The sequence below is a fragment of the Crassostrea angulata genome, chromosome 1 (genome assembly GCF_025612915.1).
Source record: "Crassostrea angulata isolate pt1a10 chromosome 1, ASM2561291v2, whole genome shotgun sequence".
Lineage (NCBI taxonomy): Eukaryota > Metazoa > Mollusca > Bivalvia > Ostreida > Ostreidae > Magallana > Magallana angulata.
Window position 1 is genome coordinate 55,411,138 of NC_069111.1, and position 22,642 is coordinate 55,433,779.

The window sequence follows — 22,642 nt, forward strand, 5'->3', positions numbered from 1 at the left end:
AGCTGTACACGGTCAAATAACCTTATCCCCATATTTTCGCCGAGAAACGACTGTCAAATTCCCTGAAAACCACCTTAATATTACAATTGTACACACCCTCAACACCAAAAATATTTGGGAGAAATTTCACCGAACCTTACCCAACTTTACCTATTCTACTTATCCTTTTAAATTAAACAAAATTAAACACATTGAAATGGATGATTTGCAAAATGAGCTAAAGTACATGTATTTTCCACCTGAAGAATAGTTTTACTTACCCCATTGGTCTTTTCCTTTCATAGGGATTTTGGGTATCTTACTCATTGTCGTATGTTAATTGGTATTAAATGTCGTAAACGAATCAAGAGTAGAATAATTGGGCTCTGGAATGCAAAGGGGGATAGTAGGGAATATAAGATGTCTGTACTGCCGACGTATGCAGCGGTCAAGACCCAAGGTGGTGACATTCATACACTATCCACTGCACCGCCTGCAGAGACTGAACCTACTGCGACCTTGCTACTTCAACAATCTCCAGAGACGCTCAGGATGACTGCTGAACATGGGCCTATCTATCCAAACCTACCAAGATTTGAACTGATTACAAGCCGGGCCTCATCTTTAATTGGGTCAGCTCCGACATCTATTACTGACTAAGGCAAATTAGGACATCTCCGGTTTACCGGACATGGGATGTATTGGGCACGTTTCATGTAAATCAACGGCCTTATTTTTATTTGACCTGATCTGGACTTGTATCAACGACTTGGATTTTACTAAAGAACTTTCCGTGGGTATGTGCTACCTTACCCATAACCAATAACTTTTAAATACTTGTTACAGCAAACTACAATCATGTATAGTGAAGCAGATGAGGGCAATGGAATATGTTAAACATTCCGATGATGACGGAAGGATGAATTACCTTCTACTTTTTGTGTATATTGTGTATAATCACAACCAGAGCCGAGGAAATACCGATGATTCTAGAAGTATCCACTTTCTAGTATCACTTCGACGATGTTACCGATGACACCGACTACGACGAACCTACACCAGACCTGTGTTTCGTTTCCGATGATTCCGGAAGTGTCATACGCTATTCGATGAATTCTCCGATAATACCGGACGCTGAACTATATACAGACTTTTCTGTGTAAAGAGACTGTTTTGTGTAAAGAGACTCTTTTGTGTATAGAGACTTTTTTGTGTAAAGAGACTCTTTTGTGTATCGAGACTGTGCTTAAAAAGTTGCAGTGTATTGAGCAACTTTTTCCCGATGTGGTGGAGGTGTGTAACAAAATAGCCCTTGTTACATGTAATTATATAATCGAACACTGGTGATTGGACTTTATATTTACCTATTATTTTATAATCGAACACTGGTGATTGGACTTTATATTTTACGTATCCTATAACTTTGACTATACTGATTGGACGTTACATACTATTAGTTGAACTATTTTGATTTGACTTTATCATTTAATTTCAGAATCAGTATAGAATGCTTTCGTTAAGTAAATACCTTTATTTAATGTATATTCCATGTTAATTGAATCACGAATAGTATGTGTCCATCAAAGACTATATTGCTTTAAAGGAAGGTCAGAGAGAGAGCCAATAGCTACCATGTTTACATATTTATGGGGTATATTGTTTTGAGGTGAGGATCCTTTAATGACCGTAATTAAATCCTTGCTGGTCAGTATGTCTCCAATTTGGACATTATGTTCCCGATTAGTACACAAATATCCTGAGGGGGTAAAGTTTGATGTAAACCAAACAATTACATACATCAATCTGCTAATTGAAGTCAATTAGTCGTTTGATCGGTTCATGTAGATGACAGTAATTGGTCACGATACAGTGACCCACCCCCTAGTAAATATCTGTCGCGACCTTGGTTGACCCTGAGTACACTGATTAGGGGCGGGTTCTTGACTGACCAGCTTGATGCCATCTTGGAGCATCATAGTAACAAGGTGGTGGCGCCCTCTTAATGGGCTTTTCAACACCCAATGAACACTTGTATTACTTTGATAGTTGTTTTCCCCAAATAGTATAAAACTACCAACTTCTCGCAAGTTAGGTTAATTCCGACGCTCTTTCGAACTCTTAACATCTCTCTCTGACTTCCCCGAATTGGGACTGTGTATCTAGTTTGCTTTTTGCCGAATAAAACCACTATACGATCACTTAAGACTTTTACTTAACGTGTGCACTACTTACGAAAGATACGCGTGGTAGTGTTATACTAATAGTTTTTGAGAAGAAGATTTTATATATTCCTATGTAAAAAATATATTCCCCTATTGTGGTCCCACCATACCCCTAGGACCAATGTTTAATAATTTTTTATCATAATATATTTAATAACAAAATAAAATAAAAGTTAAACAGAAAATTCAATAAGAAAAAAACCAAACAAACAGAAATATACAAATTAAATAATGAAATGAAGAAAAAAGTCTATTTGGTCAGCCCGGTTCCGGCGCACGCAGTATTGAAGAACCCTCAGGGGAACACGTGGTTACAGTCAGGTATAGGTATATCGGCACCCACCAGAACTAAGTTGAAGTAGAAAGTTTACATGCTGCACGTGTATATCGAGGCTGCATTAGACGAAAGTTTTCTTTGGTAATGTAAATGACCCATGGCCTCGTCCACGCTGATTGGAGGTTTCTTTCAATAAACTCAATATGCAGAATATAAGTTTTCAAATGACACAAATTATATAAATATCAAACTTTCACAATGTTAAGTTAAAGCACGTATCTGCATTGACGATAATAAATGGGTGAAACTGCGAGGATCACCCTCAGGTATAAATTCATAAGTAGTTTTAGAGATGTGTTGAAAGGGCCGCCGTAGTTCACTCACTCACTGTAGAACAGCGGTCTCTATAAATTATTCCATGAAAATGGAAACGGCTACTCATAAATACAGGAGCCGGAAATATTTCAGCACCCAAGAAACCTCCTTCCCTGACAGGTATTGACGTTCTGTAGGGACGGGGACATTTAAAGCAAAACAAGGCAAAAAAAGACCGTGATGTTTTTCTAAAACAGGCCCCTGAGCACTAGACGGGATGACAACCACGTCTATCGGCTGATGTTCCCGGGTACTTAGGGGCTCCCCACAGGATTGATATGTTACCACGGTAACCAAGGGTCAAAGTATAAAAACAAGGGGCTCTCCAAAGGATAAACCGGAAGGGTGAACCAAGGGGAATTATAATTTTAAACAACGAATTTTAGTTTGTTACATACCTCCCTCTTATAAGACTAAACAACATTTTGTCCACCCAAACCTAAAAACTAAAATTGAAAATAAACAAACGCAAACTATATACAAATGCATTATATAAATTCATAATTATTCAGACACAAAGCTATAGCATATAATTAGTCAATCGCATCATCCGAACACATTCTTGACAAAGAGTCTGCAACTGAATTCTGTGTACCACGAATATACCTAATCGAGAACACAAACTCCTGCAAAAGAAGACTCCATCGTAACAATCTTTGATTAGATAGCTTTGACCTCTGTAACCACTGCAATGGTGCATGATCAGTCTCAATTTCAAATAAATTACCCTCTAAATACACCCTGAGACTCTGAACCACACACACAATAGCTAGGCACTCTTTTTTTTACCACAGCATAATTTCTCTCAGCAGGACTGAACGTTTTGCTTAAAAAAAAACAAAGTGGATGCTTACCATCCTCAAACTCTTGCTCTAGTACTGCGCCTGCACCGGGTGGGCTTGCGTCTGTGCGCAAAATAAATGATCTGCTAAAGTCTGGACTTCGAAGAACTGGTTCTGATAGTAACTTACCTTTCAACTCTTTGAAGGAGTGATCAAGGTCGTCTGTCCATTTGATCTTGTTGGGTGTTCTCTTTCTCGTCAGGTCTGTAAGCGGAATTGCTACTGTGGCAAAGTTTGGAATAAATTTCCAGTAGAACCCAATCATACCTAGAAAAGACTTTACTTTTTTCTTTGTAGTTGGAATCGGACAGTTTTGAATGGCTTTTACTTTCGACATCCTCGGTTTTATTTTCCCACTCCCTATGGTATGACCAAGAAAACAAAGTTCATTAAAGCCAAACTCACATATTTTCCAGTCGAGCTGCTAAGTTTGCTTTTCTCAAGGCTTCAAACACTGATCTCAGATGTTCAAGATGTTCTTCCCACGTGTTGCTATAGATACCAATATCATCAATGAATGCCTCCGTGAAATCCTCCAGCCCTGTAAGAACTTTGCTTACTAGTCTAACAAAAGTAGCCGGTGCGTTCACCATCCCGAATGGCATAACTGTAAAACTGAAATGTCCAAATGGAGTTACAAATGCACTTTTACGCTTAGCGTCATCGTCTAATGGTACTTGCCAAAATCCTTTTGTCAGGTCTAATTTGCTGATGAATTTAGCTTTGCTGATCTTATTCAAAATAGCTTTTGCCTATTCTAGGCATTGGTCTAGGATCAAATACCGTAATCTTATTCAAATCCCGGAAGTTAACGCAGAATCTCAGCGAGTTGTCTTTCTTCTTTATGAGGACGACTGGTGCTGAATACAGACTGTCCATTTCCTCAATGATACCAAGGTCCATCATTTGCTGTAACTCACGCTTCACTTTGTCTTGTAATGCATAGGGAATCGGATATGGTTTCATCTGAATTGGCACCTCTGTAGAAGTTTTCAATGAATGTTTCATCAAATGCATTCTCTTGGGGACATCTGTAAAAATATCACCAATTTCTTCAACTAACCTCTGAATCTGATCCATTTGTTCAGTCAGGTTTGTTGAATACTGTACGTCAGTTGCTGATTTTGTCTGTTGTAGGGTCGGAACTCTATCTGACACCACGTCGTCTGCTATCTGAACGTCGTCATTGGCTAAACTAGAAAAAACATTCAAACATACCATAATTTCAGACTTACTGTTTTCCTCCGGCTCTCTCTCGAACCATTCCTACAGCAAATTCACATGGTAAACAGTCTCTTTGCTTTTGGACAACCTCACTTTGAAATCAACAGGACTTACTTTTTGTGTCACCTCATACGGACCTTTCCACTGCGCCAATAGTTTCGAAGTACTTGTAGGCAACAAAACTAAGACTCTTTGACCTACTTCAAAATTTCTGTTTCTGGTGTTTTTATCATAGTATATTTTCTGATTCTTCTTTGCTAGAGATTCCATATCTGTAACCATTTTACGTACTGTCTCCATCCGTTCTCGAGTTTCCATCAATTAACTTAAAACTGACGTTTGTTCCTCGGTTGGTTCTTCCCACCGCTCCTTTAAGATGTCCAGGGGGCCTCTGACATGTCTGGCAAAAAGAAGTTCAAATGGAGTAAAACCTGTTGTTTCGTTCGGGACCTTTCTATAGGCAAAAAGTACATATGGTAAATGAACATCCCATTTTAATGGCTCTACAACTGCATTTGCTTTCAACATCTGTTTAAGAGTCCCATTAAATCGTTCTACTAGCCCGTTTGCTTGGGGATGATAAGGGGAAGTTGACAGCTTACGGACCTTGAGCATTTTGCACAGTTCTGATATGAGAGATGACACAAAATTTGTCCCCTGATCTGATAAAATTTCTTTAGGAAAACCTACCCATGAGAACATTTCTATCAGCGCATTTGCCACACTTTCTGCGTCTTGATTTTTCATCGGAAAAGCCTCTGGAAATCGAGTGGCTTAATCCATACATACCAGAATATACCTGTTTTTCTTTTCTGTCATCGGTAATGGGCCCACAAAATCAACCGCTACTCTGGAAAATGGAACGTCGATCTTTGGAATTGGCACCAGTTTCGCTTTTGGCGTTCTCCCTTTTTGCGTCCCCTTTTGACAAATAGAGCATGACTTACAATACCGAGACATATCTATATACATACCTTGCCAAAAGAAGTTTCTCTTAATTCATTCTCTTGTTTTCTGGTTTCCAAGATGTCCAGACAGTGGCGTGTCGTGAGCTAATGACATAATACTAGTGCACAGTTTCTTGGGAGGAATAATCTGGAATACCTTTTCGCCAGAGTCTGAGTTACAAACTCTATACAGTAAATCATTTTTCAGGATGAAATAAGACTTTCCTTAATGTGGATCATTTTGGGCCATCTCTAACACTGATTTCAAGCTGTCGTCAGTTTTCTGATGCTCGATCAATTTCTCTCTATTACACCACATACCTTCATGTTCTGTGTCCACCTCTTTCGAATCATCCAGCTTTGGTTTCTTTGCATCCTCCTGTTTCCTTGTCTCTGATCTAGTTTTAACAACTCCACATTCTTCTTCATCCACTGTTTCTGCAGTCTCAATCATGGACAAAGGTGCTGCCTCTTTCGGTTCTACAATGCTTACATTGTTGCCAATAATTACATCATCAAAAGGTGAGTCAAGACATAGCGCGTGCACCTTTCCAGAAATGTATGGCGTTTTCACACTTACTATCGCCTCACTGCAAATTCTCCTTGTACCATCGGCCAAAGTAATTAATTTTGTTCTCCCCGTTTTTTCATCATCTGAAACCAACTTACTATTAACAAACACAGTGGAACATGGCGAGACATGCTTACCCCTTCGGGACTGACCTGAACCAAACCTTTTTGGTCTAGGACCCGGCATTTCCCCTACGTTACCTCGTCCACCACCTGCATTACTGCCTTTATGTGCAACCTGAAATGACTCCAACAAAGTGAAACATCTTTGATAGACTTTGGAGTATGCTCACGAACCCACAATTGCAAATCATTTGAACATCTTCCTATCACCTGTTCTCTCAAAATCAAATCATACAACAATTCATAGTCTGACCCAATATCCTCCCTATCACACCAATGGTTAAAGAATCTTTCTGCACAAACAACAAAATCTTTAAATGACTCATCACTGAACTGTCTGCATTTCCTAAATTTATCCCGATAAGCCTCTGTAGTCAATTCATACCTTTTCAGAATAGCAGTTTTAATTGCATCGTAATTATCACTCTCCTCATCTGACAATCTAGAATAGGCTTCAAGGGCTTTACCCGATAGCATGGGGACTAAACGAACCTCTCATTGAGATTTATCCCACTTTTGTAAGCCTATTTTCTCAAATGAATTTAGAGAAGCATCAGGGTCTGGACTTCAAATGTGGGCACTAGGAGTTTGGACACTCTGAGCTTAATCTCTTTCTCAGCCTCCAACTCATCTCTGTCTCTCTTAGCTTGACACTCCTCTCTTTCATGAGCTAACCTTACTTTCTCAAGTTCTCGCTCAGCTTCTTTCTCTGCCCTCACTGCCTCTCTTTCAGCCCTAGGAAACTCTCTCTCGGCTCTCATTGCCTTCTGCTCCTGACGCCACACCTCTAAACAGTCCTTGACGCTTGACCCTTTCGCGATAAGCTCGGTCATCCATTTCGGCATATGTGACATTGTGAAAATTTATTCACTGAAGCATACAAAAATAAGAAATATCAAAGTCAAAATTTCTAACATGCAAGCACAAGAAAATCTTTTGATTTATGCAAGCTCAGATGCATCCCACCGCTGCCACCATTTGTGAGGATGTGTGTTGATGCATCCTGATGAACTTACAGAAATCAACAGAACAAGTGAACAAGTATGACATTTTTATCATTCTATATTTAATAACAAAATAAAAGTTAAACAGAAAATTCAACAGGAAAAAAAACCAAAACAAACAGAAATATACAAATTAAATAATGAAATGAAGAAAAAAGTCTATTTGGTCAGCCCGGTTCCGGCGCACGCGGTATTGAAGATTCTCAGCGGAACATTCAGGTATAGGTATATCGGCACCCACCAGAACTAAGTTGAAGTAGAAAGTTCACATGCGGGTCTATCGAGGCTGCATTAGACGAACGTTTTCTTTGGTAATGTAAATGACCCATGGCCTCGTCCACGCTGATTGGAGGTTTCTTTCAATAAACTCAATATGCAGAATATAAGTTTTCAAATGACACAAATTATATAAATATCAAACTTTCACAATGTTAAGTTAAAGCACGTATCTGCATTGACGATAATAAATGGGTAAAACTTCGAGGATCACCCTCAGGTATAAATTCATAAGTAGTTTTAGAGATGTGTCGAAAGGGCCGCCGTAGTTCACTCACTCACTATAGAACAGCGGTCTCTATAAATTATCCCATGAAAATGGAAACGGCTACTCATAAATACAGTAGCCGGAAATATTTCAGCACCCAAGAAACCTCCTTCCCTGACAGGTATTGACGTTCTGTAGGGACGGGGAATTTTACAGCAAAACAAGGCAAAAAAAAGACCCTGATGTTTTTCTAAAACAGGCCCCTGACAGGCACGTAGCATCAGGGGGGGCCAGGGGGGGCCTGCCCCCCCCCCCCCCCCACTTTTTCTCGCAGCAACAAATTTGTTAAAATTTACATATGAAAAATGGAATTATCATTGAGTTTGTCCCCCACTTTTTTGGAGTATGTAAAAAATTGATTTGAGAATAAGGAAATGTGTAGTGAAATTGAAGCTATAAAGTACGCCAGCCCCCCCCCCCCCCCCGGATTAGGATTTTGAAAAACTTAAATTTTTCCTTTTTTTTTTTTTTTTTTTTTTTTTGGCTTGTCAAGATTTTTTGGATGAGTCTGGCCCCCCCACTTTCAAAAACGATGCTACGTGCCTGCCTGAGCACTAGACGGGATGACGACCACGTCTATCGGCTGATGTTCCTGAGTACAACCCGTGCATACTTTTACCAACTATTCAAGGTATCAACGAGGGGCTCCCCACAGGATTGATATGTTACCACGGTAACCAAGGGTCGAAGTATGAAAACAAGGGACTCTCCAAAGGATAAACCGGAAGGGTGAACAAAGGAGAATTATAATTTTAAACAACGAATTTTAGTTTGTTACAGTGGGGTTTAACATAATATTATGTACAATAGCATTACACAGTAAACCAGTCTAAAAGAAAAGTAATACAGCTGATTTGGTAAAATTCCTTTGACATGTTTAAGGTAAACGTAAAACGCTTACAGCTCGAATTTTCTCTCATGCAATCCATACACATATACATAGCACTTGCATAAAAACTTGACTTGTCATATTTTATCATTATATACAAATATTATGAAAATAATATTCTATCCTCGTTAGTATTTATATGCAAATTTTGTGAAATTTTTGTAATGTATTAATTTTGTAATGTTATAACTACTTTGTTGTATTCAGTTGATCAGGAGTTAACAATACACACAGTTTTATCAATAGATCATAGTAAAAAAAACATACATAAAATACATAAAGCTTATCATGTTTGTAAATCCCAAAGGTTGTTATTTACTTAGTTGTATGACAGTATCTATAACATTTGTGCATGTAAACCTGATTAACAGATTTGATAAATGATGTAATCATTGATTTGAAGTATATGCAATTGCATGTTAGTAAAATTGTACTGATTGTTCAATTCTAATAACCATTTTATGCATAGAAGGAAAGACAGAAGAGTCAACTCTTCACACAGAATTTGTAGGTGTCACTTTGTAACGGCAAGAAGGAAAACGGCCCTACATTGTTTCCTTAGATCAAGGGCACTTATTTTGACTTTCCAAATCCAGTTAAATTTCACGGTAACTAATGTATTTATGTGAAATATGGAACATTTCCACAGTGCTTACTGTTCATTATACTGCTAAATGTTTGAAGAGTTAAACAAAAACAGTTACTCTTTTGATATACTTTTTTTTTTATTTATATTGTGTTTAGTTATTCACCAATCAATGGCCCTCGGGGGTCATATGCATTAAAACAATAAAACATTATGATTATAACAAATTATGGATGAATATATATAAATATTTTACTGTTAATTAAGCATAGTAAGTTACAATATGGGAGCTGGTACATTTGATTTTACACATACCAAGTTGTCATACATATATGCAAGGGTATACATTTATTTGCAAGTACAAAAATAAATGCTGTTTGTCAAAATGTGAAAATGTATTCTTCAATACTTTTTCATGTAATGTGCATTCAAAACTGATAGAAAAAATACTAAATGACAAAACTATTGTGTAGATTAGACGATATTGTCTTTAAGAAATTGTTAACTGTTAAAGTTTAATCCTATTTTTATGTATTCTAGACAGTGCAGGCAAGCTGAGATTGGTGAATCTGCAGAACCCGAGAGAAATGAAAGTATACTTACAGACACAGAGCCTGTGGTTGCAAATGAGGTTGCTGATGAGGAGAATGATTACATGCAGTCTTATTCATCCCTAGTATTAGAAATCAAGGGGATAAAAATCAAATGTATCAGAAGGATTTTTTTCTTCATGTATCTAACAATATACATTTATATTAATTAATATTGATTGATGTTGGATTGGCATATGTACATCGATTACAAATTCTTTAGAAACAGATTGGATTTTAAATTCAGTGCTAGCAAAATAATGAATGGTACATTGTATAAAAAAATGTAAAAAAAAAATTAAGCATGTAGTCATCATTTTAATCATCAATTATGGTTTGTATTGTAGGAACTGGAGAAGCAGATAGCATATTTGCAGACAGAAATAGCAAATCTTCAGTCACAGAAGCACCCTTTAACAGTTGCAAATGTCATCGACAATGAGCAGAAGGTATTAGACATCAAATAAATTACATATTTTAAAGAAAATATTTAGATTACTTGATTTACTTCGGGTGACCTATTGCAATTGGAACATGTCAATCATTGGTCAAGCAAAATTCAACCTTCTTTTTTTTTTTTTACTAAATTAAAACTGAGTGTCTAATCCGAAGGAAATGACTGATTTGATAATAAAATTCTTGCGAGTTTAAAATTTCTCTGATATTTGTACCAAAATACATTATAGATTTTAAATCTAGAGTTAAATTTACTCTCTACAAGAACATTTAACAGCTTCAATTATCAAACTGACCTATTATAAATTTGTAGATGTTGATGCACACCTCATTGAAACCGCAGATATTTAGGATCATCGACTCAACCTTACAGCGATTTCCTTTGGTATACGTGGATAGTTACTCCAAGTGCATTTTCAAGGACGGACCAACTTTTCATGATATTAATGAAACTTAAGCTGAACTGTCCCTTCCTTGACCTTGCAGAACACTTTTGTACCAGCAGAGCAACTATTCATAATATTATCATTACCCATGTCTTTGCTCTGCATGAAGTTGTTTTTAAGGTATGATGAAAAATAACATTCCTTCTCTTCTTAAGTGCAAGGCTTCAATGCCAGCAAGCTTTGGAGATTTTAACTGTGTCGTCTTGTGATTGACGCCACTGAGGTAACGCAGGATGTTCCCGGTCAGGACACGACAGCCCAGTCACAGACCTACAGTTCATACAAAAATAGACATACTGTGAAGTCTGTTACTGGTGTTGCTCCTAATGGAGCCGTTGTGTACGTAAACAAACTAAATCTGAGGTAGCACCTCAGATGTTGCTATAGTAAAGCATAGCAACATGCTTGCCAAGTTATCCCCAGGAGACATGATTTTGGCAGACAAAGGGTTTACGATCCATTCTCTTCTCCCTCAGGGTATTCATCTGAACATCCCTCCCTTCCTTAAAGATAAAGGCCAGTACATCCCAGCAGAAGTCCAAGTCTGCAGGAAGATAGCTCGGTCAAGAATCCATATTGAGAGAGTGAATGAGCGGATAAAAATCTTTGAAATTCTGTCACACATTCCTCAGTAATTCCGCCACATTAGTACTAAGTTTTTTTAAGTATGTGCTATGCTTGTAAACTTTCAAAATCCCATGATTGTAGAAATTGCAAATAATTACAGTTTTGATCAGTGAATTTATATGTTATTAAATGTTTATAAATACCCCCATCAATCTTAATGAATTTTCTTTATTTAACAAGTCTGATTCAAACCATAATATATTGGGTTTTTTTTTTTTTTTACGTTTTTTGTAATGTTATTTTAAAATTTATTAAATTAAGAAATGTAACAGCACTTTTTTTCTCTTTGTCATTTGTTGATTTAACTTTACAATACAAACCTTTGCTTTTTTATCTTCTATGATAAATAACACTATCATTGAAAACAACACACTGATTGGGTCAAGTCAGGAGTACCAGGTATGTTTATTTTAAGAAAAAAGTTGGCTGAACTGATACAAGCTTATTTATCAGTTTTAAGAAAGGAACTCAGTTATTGTTACAGTCATTTTTGAATAACAGAGATCAAATGAGCAAAATAGAAGCTGGTAAGTTTCTCAATGTTCTGGCCCCACAAGCCGTCCTGGAGAACCCTAACAATGGCAATGTCTCGAGTCGTCCACACAACGAAATCACAGGCTGATTTGTTTAGGATGTATAGCTGCCCCTGTACTTGGTCGTAGTAGATATGATCTTCTTTAAGCTTGTACATCCGTCTGCCATCATGAACTTAGTACTCTAGCAATTCAAAAAATATATATCTAATCAAAATTTCAACATTTTTACATTGTTTTTTTTTTTGTAAAATGAAATCAAATGCAGGTAATATAAAAATAAAAATACCTAAACAAAACTCTTTGATGGAGTTAATGGCTTCAGGGATTGTCATATTTCTATCAGTGAAGGTGCACTTCACTTCCAAAATTTCAGGCCTCACTTGCATTGCCTCTAGCACATCAGTCATCTCTGCTTCTTGGTGGTTATAGTTGTGGGTTGCTGCCCGCCGAATGAGGCCATCAGGACTTGCGCCTAAAACACCATTCTCATGCAACCATACACCTAAGTGTAAAAGAGTTAAACACAGTGCTTTATTTTATTGAAAGTACATGTATACCAACAGCTAGTGTATTTAGTGATTTATGCAGTACTTGTATAAAAATTACCGAAACAAAATCATCATATGAAAATGATACCGGTGTAGCATATTACCTGTTTCTTCAACAACTGCATCTCCATAAGAGCAATACTTTGCTTTGGCCACTGACTCATTGCTTACTCCCCATACAATAGCATCTTTTGTAGATAGGTCATACGAGGCAAGAATTTGTTTAAACAATGAGGGTGGAAACCTGTAAGAATGATTCATTACATGTACAAAATTTACTAAAGTAAAGTCATATGTATTACATACACATCAATACACAGGATGATCAACATTAAACATTTGAGTATGCTGAGAGAAAAAAAAACATTTAATACATAATTTTTAACCTGTTTCGTCTGATGGCAGCTAGCACTTTTCCAAAGTTGGATGCAGTTAAACGGTTTTTTCTAACCAATGCCTAAAGGTGGTTATTCTTCTGTCCTGCGGTCATTTGTGCAACCTAAAATTGATCATAATTTTATGAACTTTTCCACTTAATAAGATATTAATATACACATTATATGTATTAATTTTGATCAAATCAACTTCAAAACCTCACGCTATGTCATAAACAAAGTAAAATCACCCTGCTCTATTTTTTCTTTGGATATTGCAAGATTCGTCTTAAGCCACTCAATCTCGTCCGTTGCTCCTGTGGAGCCTTCCCCAAGTAGCAAATCTTCTACAGTTGGAACATCCAGTCTTGGAGATGGAGGCTCTTAAGATACAATCCATAGCATAGCTAAAATGTGTAAAATCAAATAAATTATAATAATTAGATACAACATTACTACACTTTACTATGCTAGGAAAGATATTTCCAAAACATGCCAGATGTACATGTACGTTACTGCATGTAGTATGTTTTCATATATCTAATTTTGTTTCTATATATGTATTAGTGCATGAAAATCTAAAAAGAAAACTAACTTCAGAACAAAGAAACTTTTAAGTAAAACGGTTTTTTTCCTTAAAATAACAACAATAAGAAAATGTACCCAAAGCTGCACTAAAAGCCAAAAGTTTCATGAGTTTTAAGCAGCACATAAAAATTCATCTGAACACTAGTGTCACAGTCTTGGAGCTGAAAATCATGCACTGCGTGCGTCGTGCACAAATATTCAAATATTTTACTAGCACAAACATTAATAAAATTTGAAGAAAATCACTCAAAAATTTAAAAAAAACCCTCAATTTTTAGCATAACATTTAACCTGAATATCGACCAAGAGCATTAAACTTATTGCACAGGAAAGGTACATCTATCTCATCTACAGGTCTTGTTGTTGCCCTAGCAGAATAAGATTAGTTAGAATAATATATCTCCTGAACACAAAGTTTAATCAAGGATAAGATAAGAAAAATTAATTTTTATGACTAGTTATTATCTGTAATAAAGATATTATTTACCGCTGGACATTTGAGGATTTGAGGATACAATAACCAGATTTATCAATGGCTTCATGTTCTGTACACAGTATACAACTGTAATGCCATGTGAAATAAATTTTGTGTAAACAAATTATTCCTGCTAATTCATTTATATTAAATTTAACATAACTTGATACATACCTGTAATTGGCTATATTTGGTGGGGGTGGAAATAGTTCTTCCATTGTAGTCGTCTGTTTTGGTGGAGCTCGCTTTGGATGCTGAATCCAAGAAGCTCTCACGTCTGTTTTGCTAACATTTTTATATCTAAGTAAAATATAATCAAGATTATTACATATATTATTCAACTGAAAAGATGAACTAGACAAGATGTCCATTTATATTTTCTTTAACAAATTTAAACACTATACCCATATAAAAGAATAGACACCTTGTGTAGGCACTTATCTTGGCCGTTCACACATTTTCTCCCAGCGTGATCTACATTGATTAATTTTAAATACTTTCAGTCAACATCTTACTACAATATTACTACTGATTTTATTTGAGTAGGATTGATTCAGATAGTCGTAAACTTACATTTACATGGTAACTCCGATCTCTCATACTCGCCTGGACTCTTCCCTGGACGTGATTTAGTTCGGGGTCAAAACAAAACTTCAAAACATGATCTGCTTTGACCGCCACCTCTGATTTTTGTGGAAATTTTTTTGTGCCGGACACATAGTTCAGCCAATATAGAATCGAAAATGCCATTTACAAAACCACGTGTATTTGTTTATCTCCAACGTCTGAATTCTCGTTAAATCTCGTGTTATGACGCGTTTTCGCTTTCCTGCCCGTTAGTTTTAGGGAAGAAGATTTTTAAAGATTTTCTCTATATATTCCTAGGCAAAAACTTGATCCCCCTATTGTGGCCTTACCATACCCCCGGGGACCATGATTTAAAAAAAAAAATTGAATCTACACTACCTGAGGATGCTTCCATTTTAATTGGAGCTTTTCTGGCCTGATAGTTTTTAAGAAGAAGATTTTTGAAGATTTTCTCTATATATTCGTTGTAAAACTTGATACCCCTATTGTGGCCCCACCCTTCCCCCGGGGACCATGATTTGAACAAACTTGAATTTACACTACCTGAGGATGCCTCCACACAAGTTAAGGTTTCTGACCGAATAGTTTTTGAGAAGAAGATTTTTGAAAAATACCAACAAATTTTCAATAATTCTCAATTATCTCCCCTTTAAAGAGGGAGTGACCCTTTATTTGAACAAACTTGAGTCCCCATTAACTAGTGATTCTTTGTGACAAATTTGGTTGAAATCTGCCCTATGGTTCTGGAGAAAAAGAAGAAAATGTGAAAAGATTACAACGACAACGCCGCCAAAGCCAACGGCGACGACAGACAACGGACAAATTTTGATCTGAAAAGCTCACTAGAGCTTTCAGCTTAGGTGAGCTAAAAAGATAGTGCCCTTGACCTAACCTTTATGCGAAAACGAGAAGGTCAAATGTGATTAAACAGATAGAATCATTTGGTCATATGTTCTGTTATACTATGTCAAAATATCATGAAATTTCTTATTATAAGAAGAATGTTTGATAACAAGAAGACTCCTTCCTTAATTAGTCCGCACATAAAACTTACATATGAGATATACGACAAGTAATTGCTCTGCACTCACAGAGAAATTGAAACCTAGCACACACACATCGCAGCTTACCATACGCCATGTACACAACCAACTACTCACGCATGCGCACACTCACCCGATATCAAGCTAACTTGTTCGTGTTAACATTCAGCCACACTACACTCCCCTCCCCTTTGAAAAAAAGAGGATACTTCTGTACATTAATACCTTACATATCTAAGACAATGTACATAAACAACAGTGTTTAACAAAAGAAATTATGCTCAATGGTGGTTGACTAGATTTGTTGTAAGTTGTGAATATGATGCAAGTTGTCTATTCACATGCCAAAAGCTGCGATATGATAGACATTGGGAAACAGGGTAAGATTTCTCATATGATCAATATGACTATTGATGGTAATGCAGCACTCGATATCGTGCACTGAGACATTATTCATCTCGAGCGCCTCGATAATGTGGGCTCGGCCTGTAGGGTTAACTGTATCCACTATGATGTTCAGCGGGCCCTTAATGAGAGTAATACTGCTTCCCATCTTAACCTTGCCTTGGTGTGGGACAGAATGACCTTCATGAATGATGATGACTTCATAGTTTTCCTCCCCCCCCCCCCAACTCATCTATCACTGTACATGTTCACTCATGTTCAATGACTACAGGAACTGGTACATAGTGTACCCTTAACTGGTCCTCGAGCTGTAATATTTCTCCCTGTCCAATGACTTGAAGTCGATCCTATTCTTAGCGGTCATGGTTTCAACAAGTGCCAAAAGAATCCTCCAGTGTATGAGGACAGCCGGTGAATTTACTGGTATCATTTCATAACGTCAACTCTCGGATACCACATAGTACGGGTCAGAAGACCCATCTACTGTTGCGTCCTTGGGATAATAGGATACTTGCAAGGGATTTGGACTTTGTCGTTAACATAGTTAACCAGATCCTCGGCAGTTCCTGTACCAAAAATATACTTGGCTAGGGTCTCCAAACACGATGCTCTCAACCTGTGGTAATCCGGCGAGTTGTTGAGACCTTTCCATGGGTGATCCCAAAATATGCGGGGAATATTGTACTCCCAAGCATGATGCTTGAGATGTTTAGACTTCCCTTCACAACCCTCAAGTCGACATGTCGATATTCTTTACCCTGAAGATTGAGGTTTTGGACAAGTGTCCAGATCACCAGTATGTTCCGAAGATTACTGGGATTTTGCACACTCAAAGGTAGTTTCAGGTACCGAATCAGATCACCGTTTACGTTTTGTAACAGGTCACCAGTCATTATCATCAAAGGTTGTGTCTATTTCTAAGTCAGACGATTCGTTTTTTCTGTCCAACTGTTCGGACGAGTTGTCTGTATCTCGATCCATCTTATCTGAATAAAACATTAAAAACAGAACATATATTACAAAAAGCAATAAGAATTTACGCTACTTGACACCGTGGGCATATATAGGTTTTTAAAGTATTTGCTACCTCTTGAGTTATCGCGACATAGGCTCCCTGATACCAAGTATCACAAGAATCGTATTGTATCATGAGACTTCTATCATCCGATGTTTGACATATACAATAGGTGTTGGAAGATTCAACAATGTTTTCAAATAGGTATTTTACCGTCGTTTCATTTGCGAAGAAAATGAACAGAAACTACAATAGCTGAAATTTCTTTAAGTCCAAGGCACATAACTCTGTCAAAAATTGCTTGACTGTACCCAAAATTAAACTTGATCTAGATATTAAGATAAACCTGTATATCAAATTTCATTTCAATTTGTGCATCCTATGCGAAGAAAATGATTGAAAACTGCAAATAATTGGAGTCCAAGGGGTATACATGTAACTCTGTCGAAAACTGCACGATGGTATCAAGATACACAATTCTTCAGTATATCTTTTAAAGATACACTGAATCTCATATTTGTCTAGATTTTTATATATGACTGAATAAAATTGTCATTTTAGTGCATATGATTTAAAATGAACACAAAATAAAGGAAACAAAAAATATTTTTATTGAAAAACAAAATTTCATAATTCACATAATTCACAATTGTTAATTTATTTAAACAGCTTTAATTTTGTTTTAATAATGTCTTCACACATTCAAAATATACGAATGCATGATGATTTTTTATCCATCATTTTTATGCATTATCAAATTAATATTTCATTACATAGTGTGTGAAACACAAAGAATATGTGGGTAGGGGTGACAGGGTAACCTCAAGACTTGAAACCACAAGAATCGACCCGCAAAACCCATGTCGCCTGGTGGTAGCAGAAGTCCATGTTGGGCTCAAATTAAAGATTAAAAAAATCAATTAGCTGTGTGAACATACGCATAGCAAATACATGAATATTTGTTGAAAAAAATACACTGCCCATGCAGTGTAATAAGTATAACAAGATGGCAGTACAAAAACCAAATTTGCATATCAGGTCATAGTATCTTAAGTAGAAACACACATCACACAGAGAGAAAAAATAATCTGCTATTGAGAAAATGTATGTGATATTGTATGCATGTACATGTGGATCAGGAAGTGAATAACAATAACAAACCAGGTCAGTTTCAAGCTTGTGCCCCAGAATATTATCTCGCCACTATGCTATCTGGTCTCAAGCGACTGAGTCTGACCACCACATATGTTACATTTTACTGGTTGATGTTTATTATTATAAAGCCTAGCAGCATAATATTTAACACATCAAATATATTACAAAAATGTACAAATCTTTCTGAATTCTTAAATTTAAAAATAAAGCTGTGAAAGGCAATATTGAACAAAATTGTTTTATGAAAATAAGGCAAAGAAATCATGATGCAAATATGCACTTTAATTACATCATTCTACACTTGTGTACCATGGGACCCCACACCTTTGAAATGCAATGTTTACAGTTTATGCAATAATGGTGTGTATAAAAAAGTTCAAAACATAATAAGACATACATGTACATGTATAGAAAATAACAAAACGAAATTCAAAACAGTGTTTTAGTTATCTACTGTAAGCACATTACCGGCAAAATGAATGAATGATCTTGGCTCCAACAATTCACTGATAAGCAAAACATAATATGTTTCACGTGTAATCATCATGCAAACATGCATGCACTTTGATTAAAGCATTCTATAATTGTGTACCCTGTGAACCCCACCTCTTTCAAACCCACTGTTTACAGTGTCTGGTGTGTAGTTTAATACACAAAATGAAATACATGTATAGCCTAGTGAGAAGTAATTAAGAATTCAAAAGTGCGGTGATGTACAAAACAAACACGTGTAGATACAATCATAACACTGGCCTGAAAAGAGTAAATGTTTTGAAAAGAACAGGTCAACACGACATATCCTGTATTGAAACATACCTTTATAATCTCTTAAATGATAGTTGAGCTGCATCTTCCACGTCTTGCAGGCCATGCATCTTATGAAAATGTTGACACACCGCTGTCAGCTGTTCGCAACCAAAACAAGGCGAGTAAAAGCGCTATGTTGACGCGGAGGGTAAGCAAACGACAATGCAGTTTTAAGAAATAAACGCATTTTATCATAGATTTTCGATTCAATATTGTTTAAAATAAAACTTAAAATGATTATTCAAAGCAATCAATCGATAAATTTCAACAGTGATCGCTTTACTAAATCAAAATTAAAAAAAAGATGAAAACATGACATGGGCGGAGCTAACGTCATGAAAGGTCACGTGATATTCAGGAACTGAAATATATAGGAGGCCTTAACCTGACTGCGGTATCCATTGTATGTTCAATCTCTATAATGTTTCCGAGATCAAAATCGTTTTCAGCAAACACATCTTGGTACCCGGTATTCTGCCGCAAGATTTTTAAACTGATTTTGTTGATTTTCACATGTGACTGACTTCTGTAACAAAGAATATAGATAGTCTGGGATCTTTGACAATTTTGTAACAGGTTTTTTCTTAACTGAAAAATTCTACTGGAATAGCTTCAACTGCCTCTCCAACAACAGTTCCTTTTTGAATGGTATAATATTAATATCCATCACTAGCATTTACTTTACAAAATATCGGCATTGTCTGCTTGGAGTACACACATCTCGGCATTTATGCTGTAATATTTCATGGCTAGTGACAATAGTCTATCAGCCCATTCTCCTAGTGACAATAGTCTATCAGCCCATTCTCCAAGTTTTTCTGTCGTGTTCTGATGAGCTCCCATAAACTGGAATTGCAATGTTTCTGCTAGGTCAACAAAGTTGAACCTTTTCTCCAACTTGCGGATTAATTTAAAATAGTCTATGTCATAGTCTCTGCTCATAATGGTGGTTAGAATTCACTTTCCTTTTCCTGGAGACACCAACATAACTAGTCTTTACGCTCTGTAGTCGCCCATCGAGACGCATATCTGTTGAATTCCACAAGGGGAGATTCCCAGTTAGTGGGTTTATCAGACTGCAAACCCTAAGGCAAGTACATGTCGCTCTTGGTTTTCGATGACTTGTCTTTGACGTCGCTCGAAGGTTGGCGAAAGTCAAGGTGAAGGTAAGGTTCGCCTACGAGTATATCTGTAGCCTGTTGTTGGTTGCCCATGACTTTCACATGTAGGTTCTGTATGGTCAGGTTCATATTTATATTCTTGGTTGATCTGATTATTTGTATCATTGTGTTTGGAAAGTAAAATTTGATGCCGCCTTGGCTCAGACAGGGGTTGAGCTGTATTGGGGAAACATTCAACCAAAGATGTGTGCCCTGTCTCTTTATGGATAGACTTGGGAATCTTCTCATTCAAGTCATCATAGCTGTTGTCTAGTAAACTACCACCCATATATTTGGCTAGATAGTCATCCTTATCATCACTAGGGAGTTGTTTAGCATCTTCATCGTCAGAGTGATCTGTTGAGTTGTATTCAAAACAATCTAACAAATGGGGGTAATTCTCAGCTTTGGAATATTGGCTAGGTCTCTTAAAGAAACATGGCTCTCTTTTCGGAAATTCCAAATCCGTCAGCTAACACCTGACAAACACCTGGTAATGCCCTCAGTTCTTCATATGCACAAATGTTTATATTTATTTTAAAATTCCTCTGATGAGATGAAGACATTGTGTTTCTGTAAACAGTCAATAACAAACCTAATAAGTAAAAATATATTAATGCTATCGTCAAAAAATGTAAGAATGAAACATGTATGCTTTCAAGTTGTCATATCACTTGTAATATGTCCGCATTTTCAATCTGAAGCTTAAGCTCTCGGCAAGAATCAAACCAGATATAATTGTTGAATAAATGACAGTTAGTATGATACAAACTAGCGACCCATAAGCTCTCTCTCTCTCTCTCTCTCTCTCTCTCTCTCTCTCTCTCTCTCTCTCTCTCTCCTAAATGTCGAGTTTAAATACTTGCAAAGTCTGAGATCAGAACTGCTTATTAATGATTTTGACTCATCACAACATTTGAATGATGATGTACCTTTTGTAAAATACTTTTCCTCTTTGAGAGTTTATACTAGTAATAATGTTTTATCAAAAGAGGCAAAACACAAATGATTGCTTTCGTCCAGTGACACGAACCCGCCCCCCTACCAAATGTAAACAAATACGTAAAACAGTACAGTAATATTTTACGTCTTAGTAATTAAATTGATAGTATGATGAAACGTATATTTGTTTTAAAACGTGGCTTGTTTTTATTTTTGTAAGAAGAAACAGAACAATGGAACTGTAATATTTTATTTATATTTATGATGTTACTTTGGGTTGTCTTAATCATTGTTAAATTCCTTCTGACTGAGATGTCATAGAATGTTAATTATTGTTTAACAAACGCCGTAACTGTAACAAAGAAATCAAACATCAAAGTAATCAAATGTAGTCTTAGGACATATACTTACTATTATAGAAAGGCAAGATAAAAGGACAGTGGTTTCAGCTCATATGTGTGTGTTTGACACCAATAGGGTTAATGCAATTACATAACAATTAGCGGATTAACGCAGGTAAATAAAGGGGCGTTTACCTTGATGATGGTCAGTTTAGGAATAACGAAAATATTCTCTGATTGGATGATTTATACATGTCAATTATTTAACAGGTCACGCTTGTGAAATATTATTATCTGTTAGAGTCAGAGTCTAAGAGAGTCGGAGTCAGAGTTCAATAGTTAGAGGTTAAGAGTCAAGATACAATCATCCGTCTAATCAGTTACGTTTTCCCATATCAAGTTGACAATCGATAGATTTAGTTCTCATGACTTTTTAATCATTGTGTACATAGCTCTGGTAGTTCTCGTTACTACATATTTCCTAGTACTGTAGAAAGAGCCTGTTCTTGAAAATATAACTCCTAAATATTCAAATTCCTTGACAATTTCTATTTCGTTATCATTGTATGGAAATGATACATATGAAGTTTGTCTAACTTTATCAAAAATAATAATTTTAGTTTTCTCAACATTCACTTGTAATTTCCATCTTTCACAGTACATTTGAAAACAACGAAGCTGATATTGTAGATCATCTTCAGTTTCGGACATCAGCACAGTGCCGTCCGCGTAGATAACAATTTAAATTTTGTTTAATTTCTTCAGACAGGCTTTTAAGTCCTGTGCCATTTTCATGTGATAAAAAATCTTCAAGATCGTTAAGATGCAAAAGGAAACGGTGATCAGTTTTCTCCCTGACGAACACCATTCTGACAAGGGACATTGAAGCATTGTTACGTAATGTTCTGACTGACCTTTGTCCAATCAGATCGTAGAAGGCGGAGTTGAGACATTTGCCGCTCAT

General features: G+C 36.5%; 2 protein-coding genes across 2 annotated transcripts in view; both read right to left on the minus strand.

Moving 5' to 3' along the window:
* Positions 1–19,843, minus strand: part of LOC128164330 (delta and Notch-like epidermal growth factor-related receptor) — a 65,055-nt gene extending 45,212 nt beyond the window's left edge. The window contains exon 1 of the mRNA XM_052828124.1: positions 19,245–19,843. The gene's annotated coding sequence lies outside the window, so the exon portion shown is untranslated. The remainder of the gene's footprint in view (positions 1–19,244) is intronic.
* On the minus strand, positions 12,233–22,642 carry LOC128193071 (uncharacterized). Its single transcript, XM_052866303.1, has 5 exons — positions 22,593–22,642; positions 14,397–14,522; positions 12,890–13,029; positions 12,524–12,739; positions 12,233–12,418 (listed from the first exon to the last, which is right to left on the minus strand). The coding sequence occupies exons 1-5, from the start codon at positions 22,640–22,642 to the stop codon at positions 12,411–12,413; spliced, it is 540 nt and encodes a 179-aa protein (XP_052722263.1). The 3' UTR covers positions 12,233–12,410.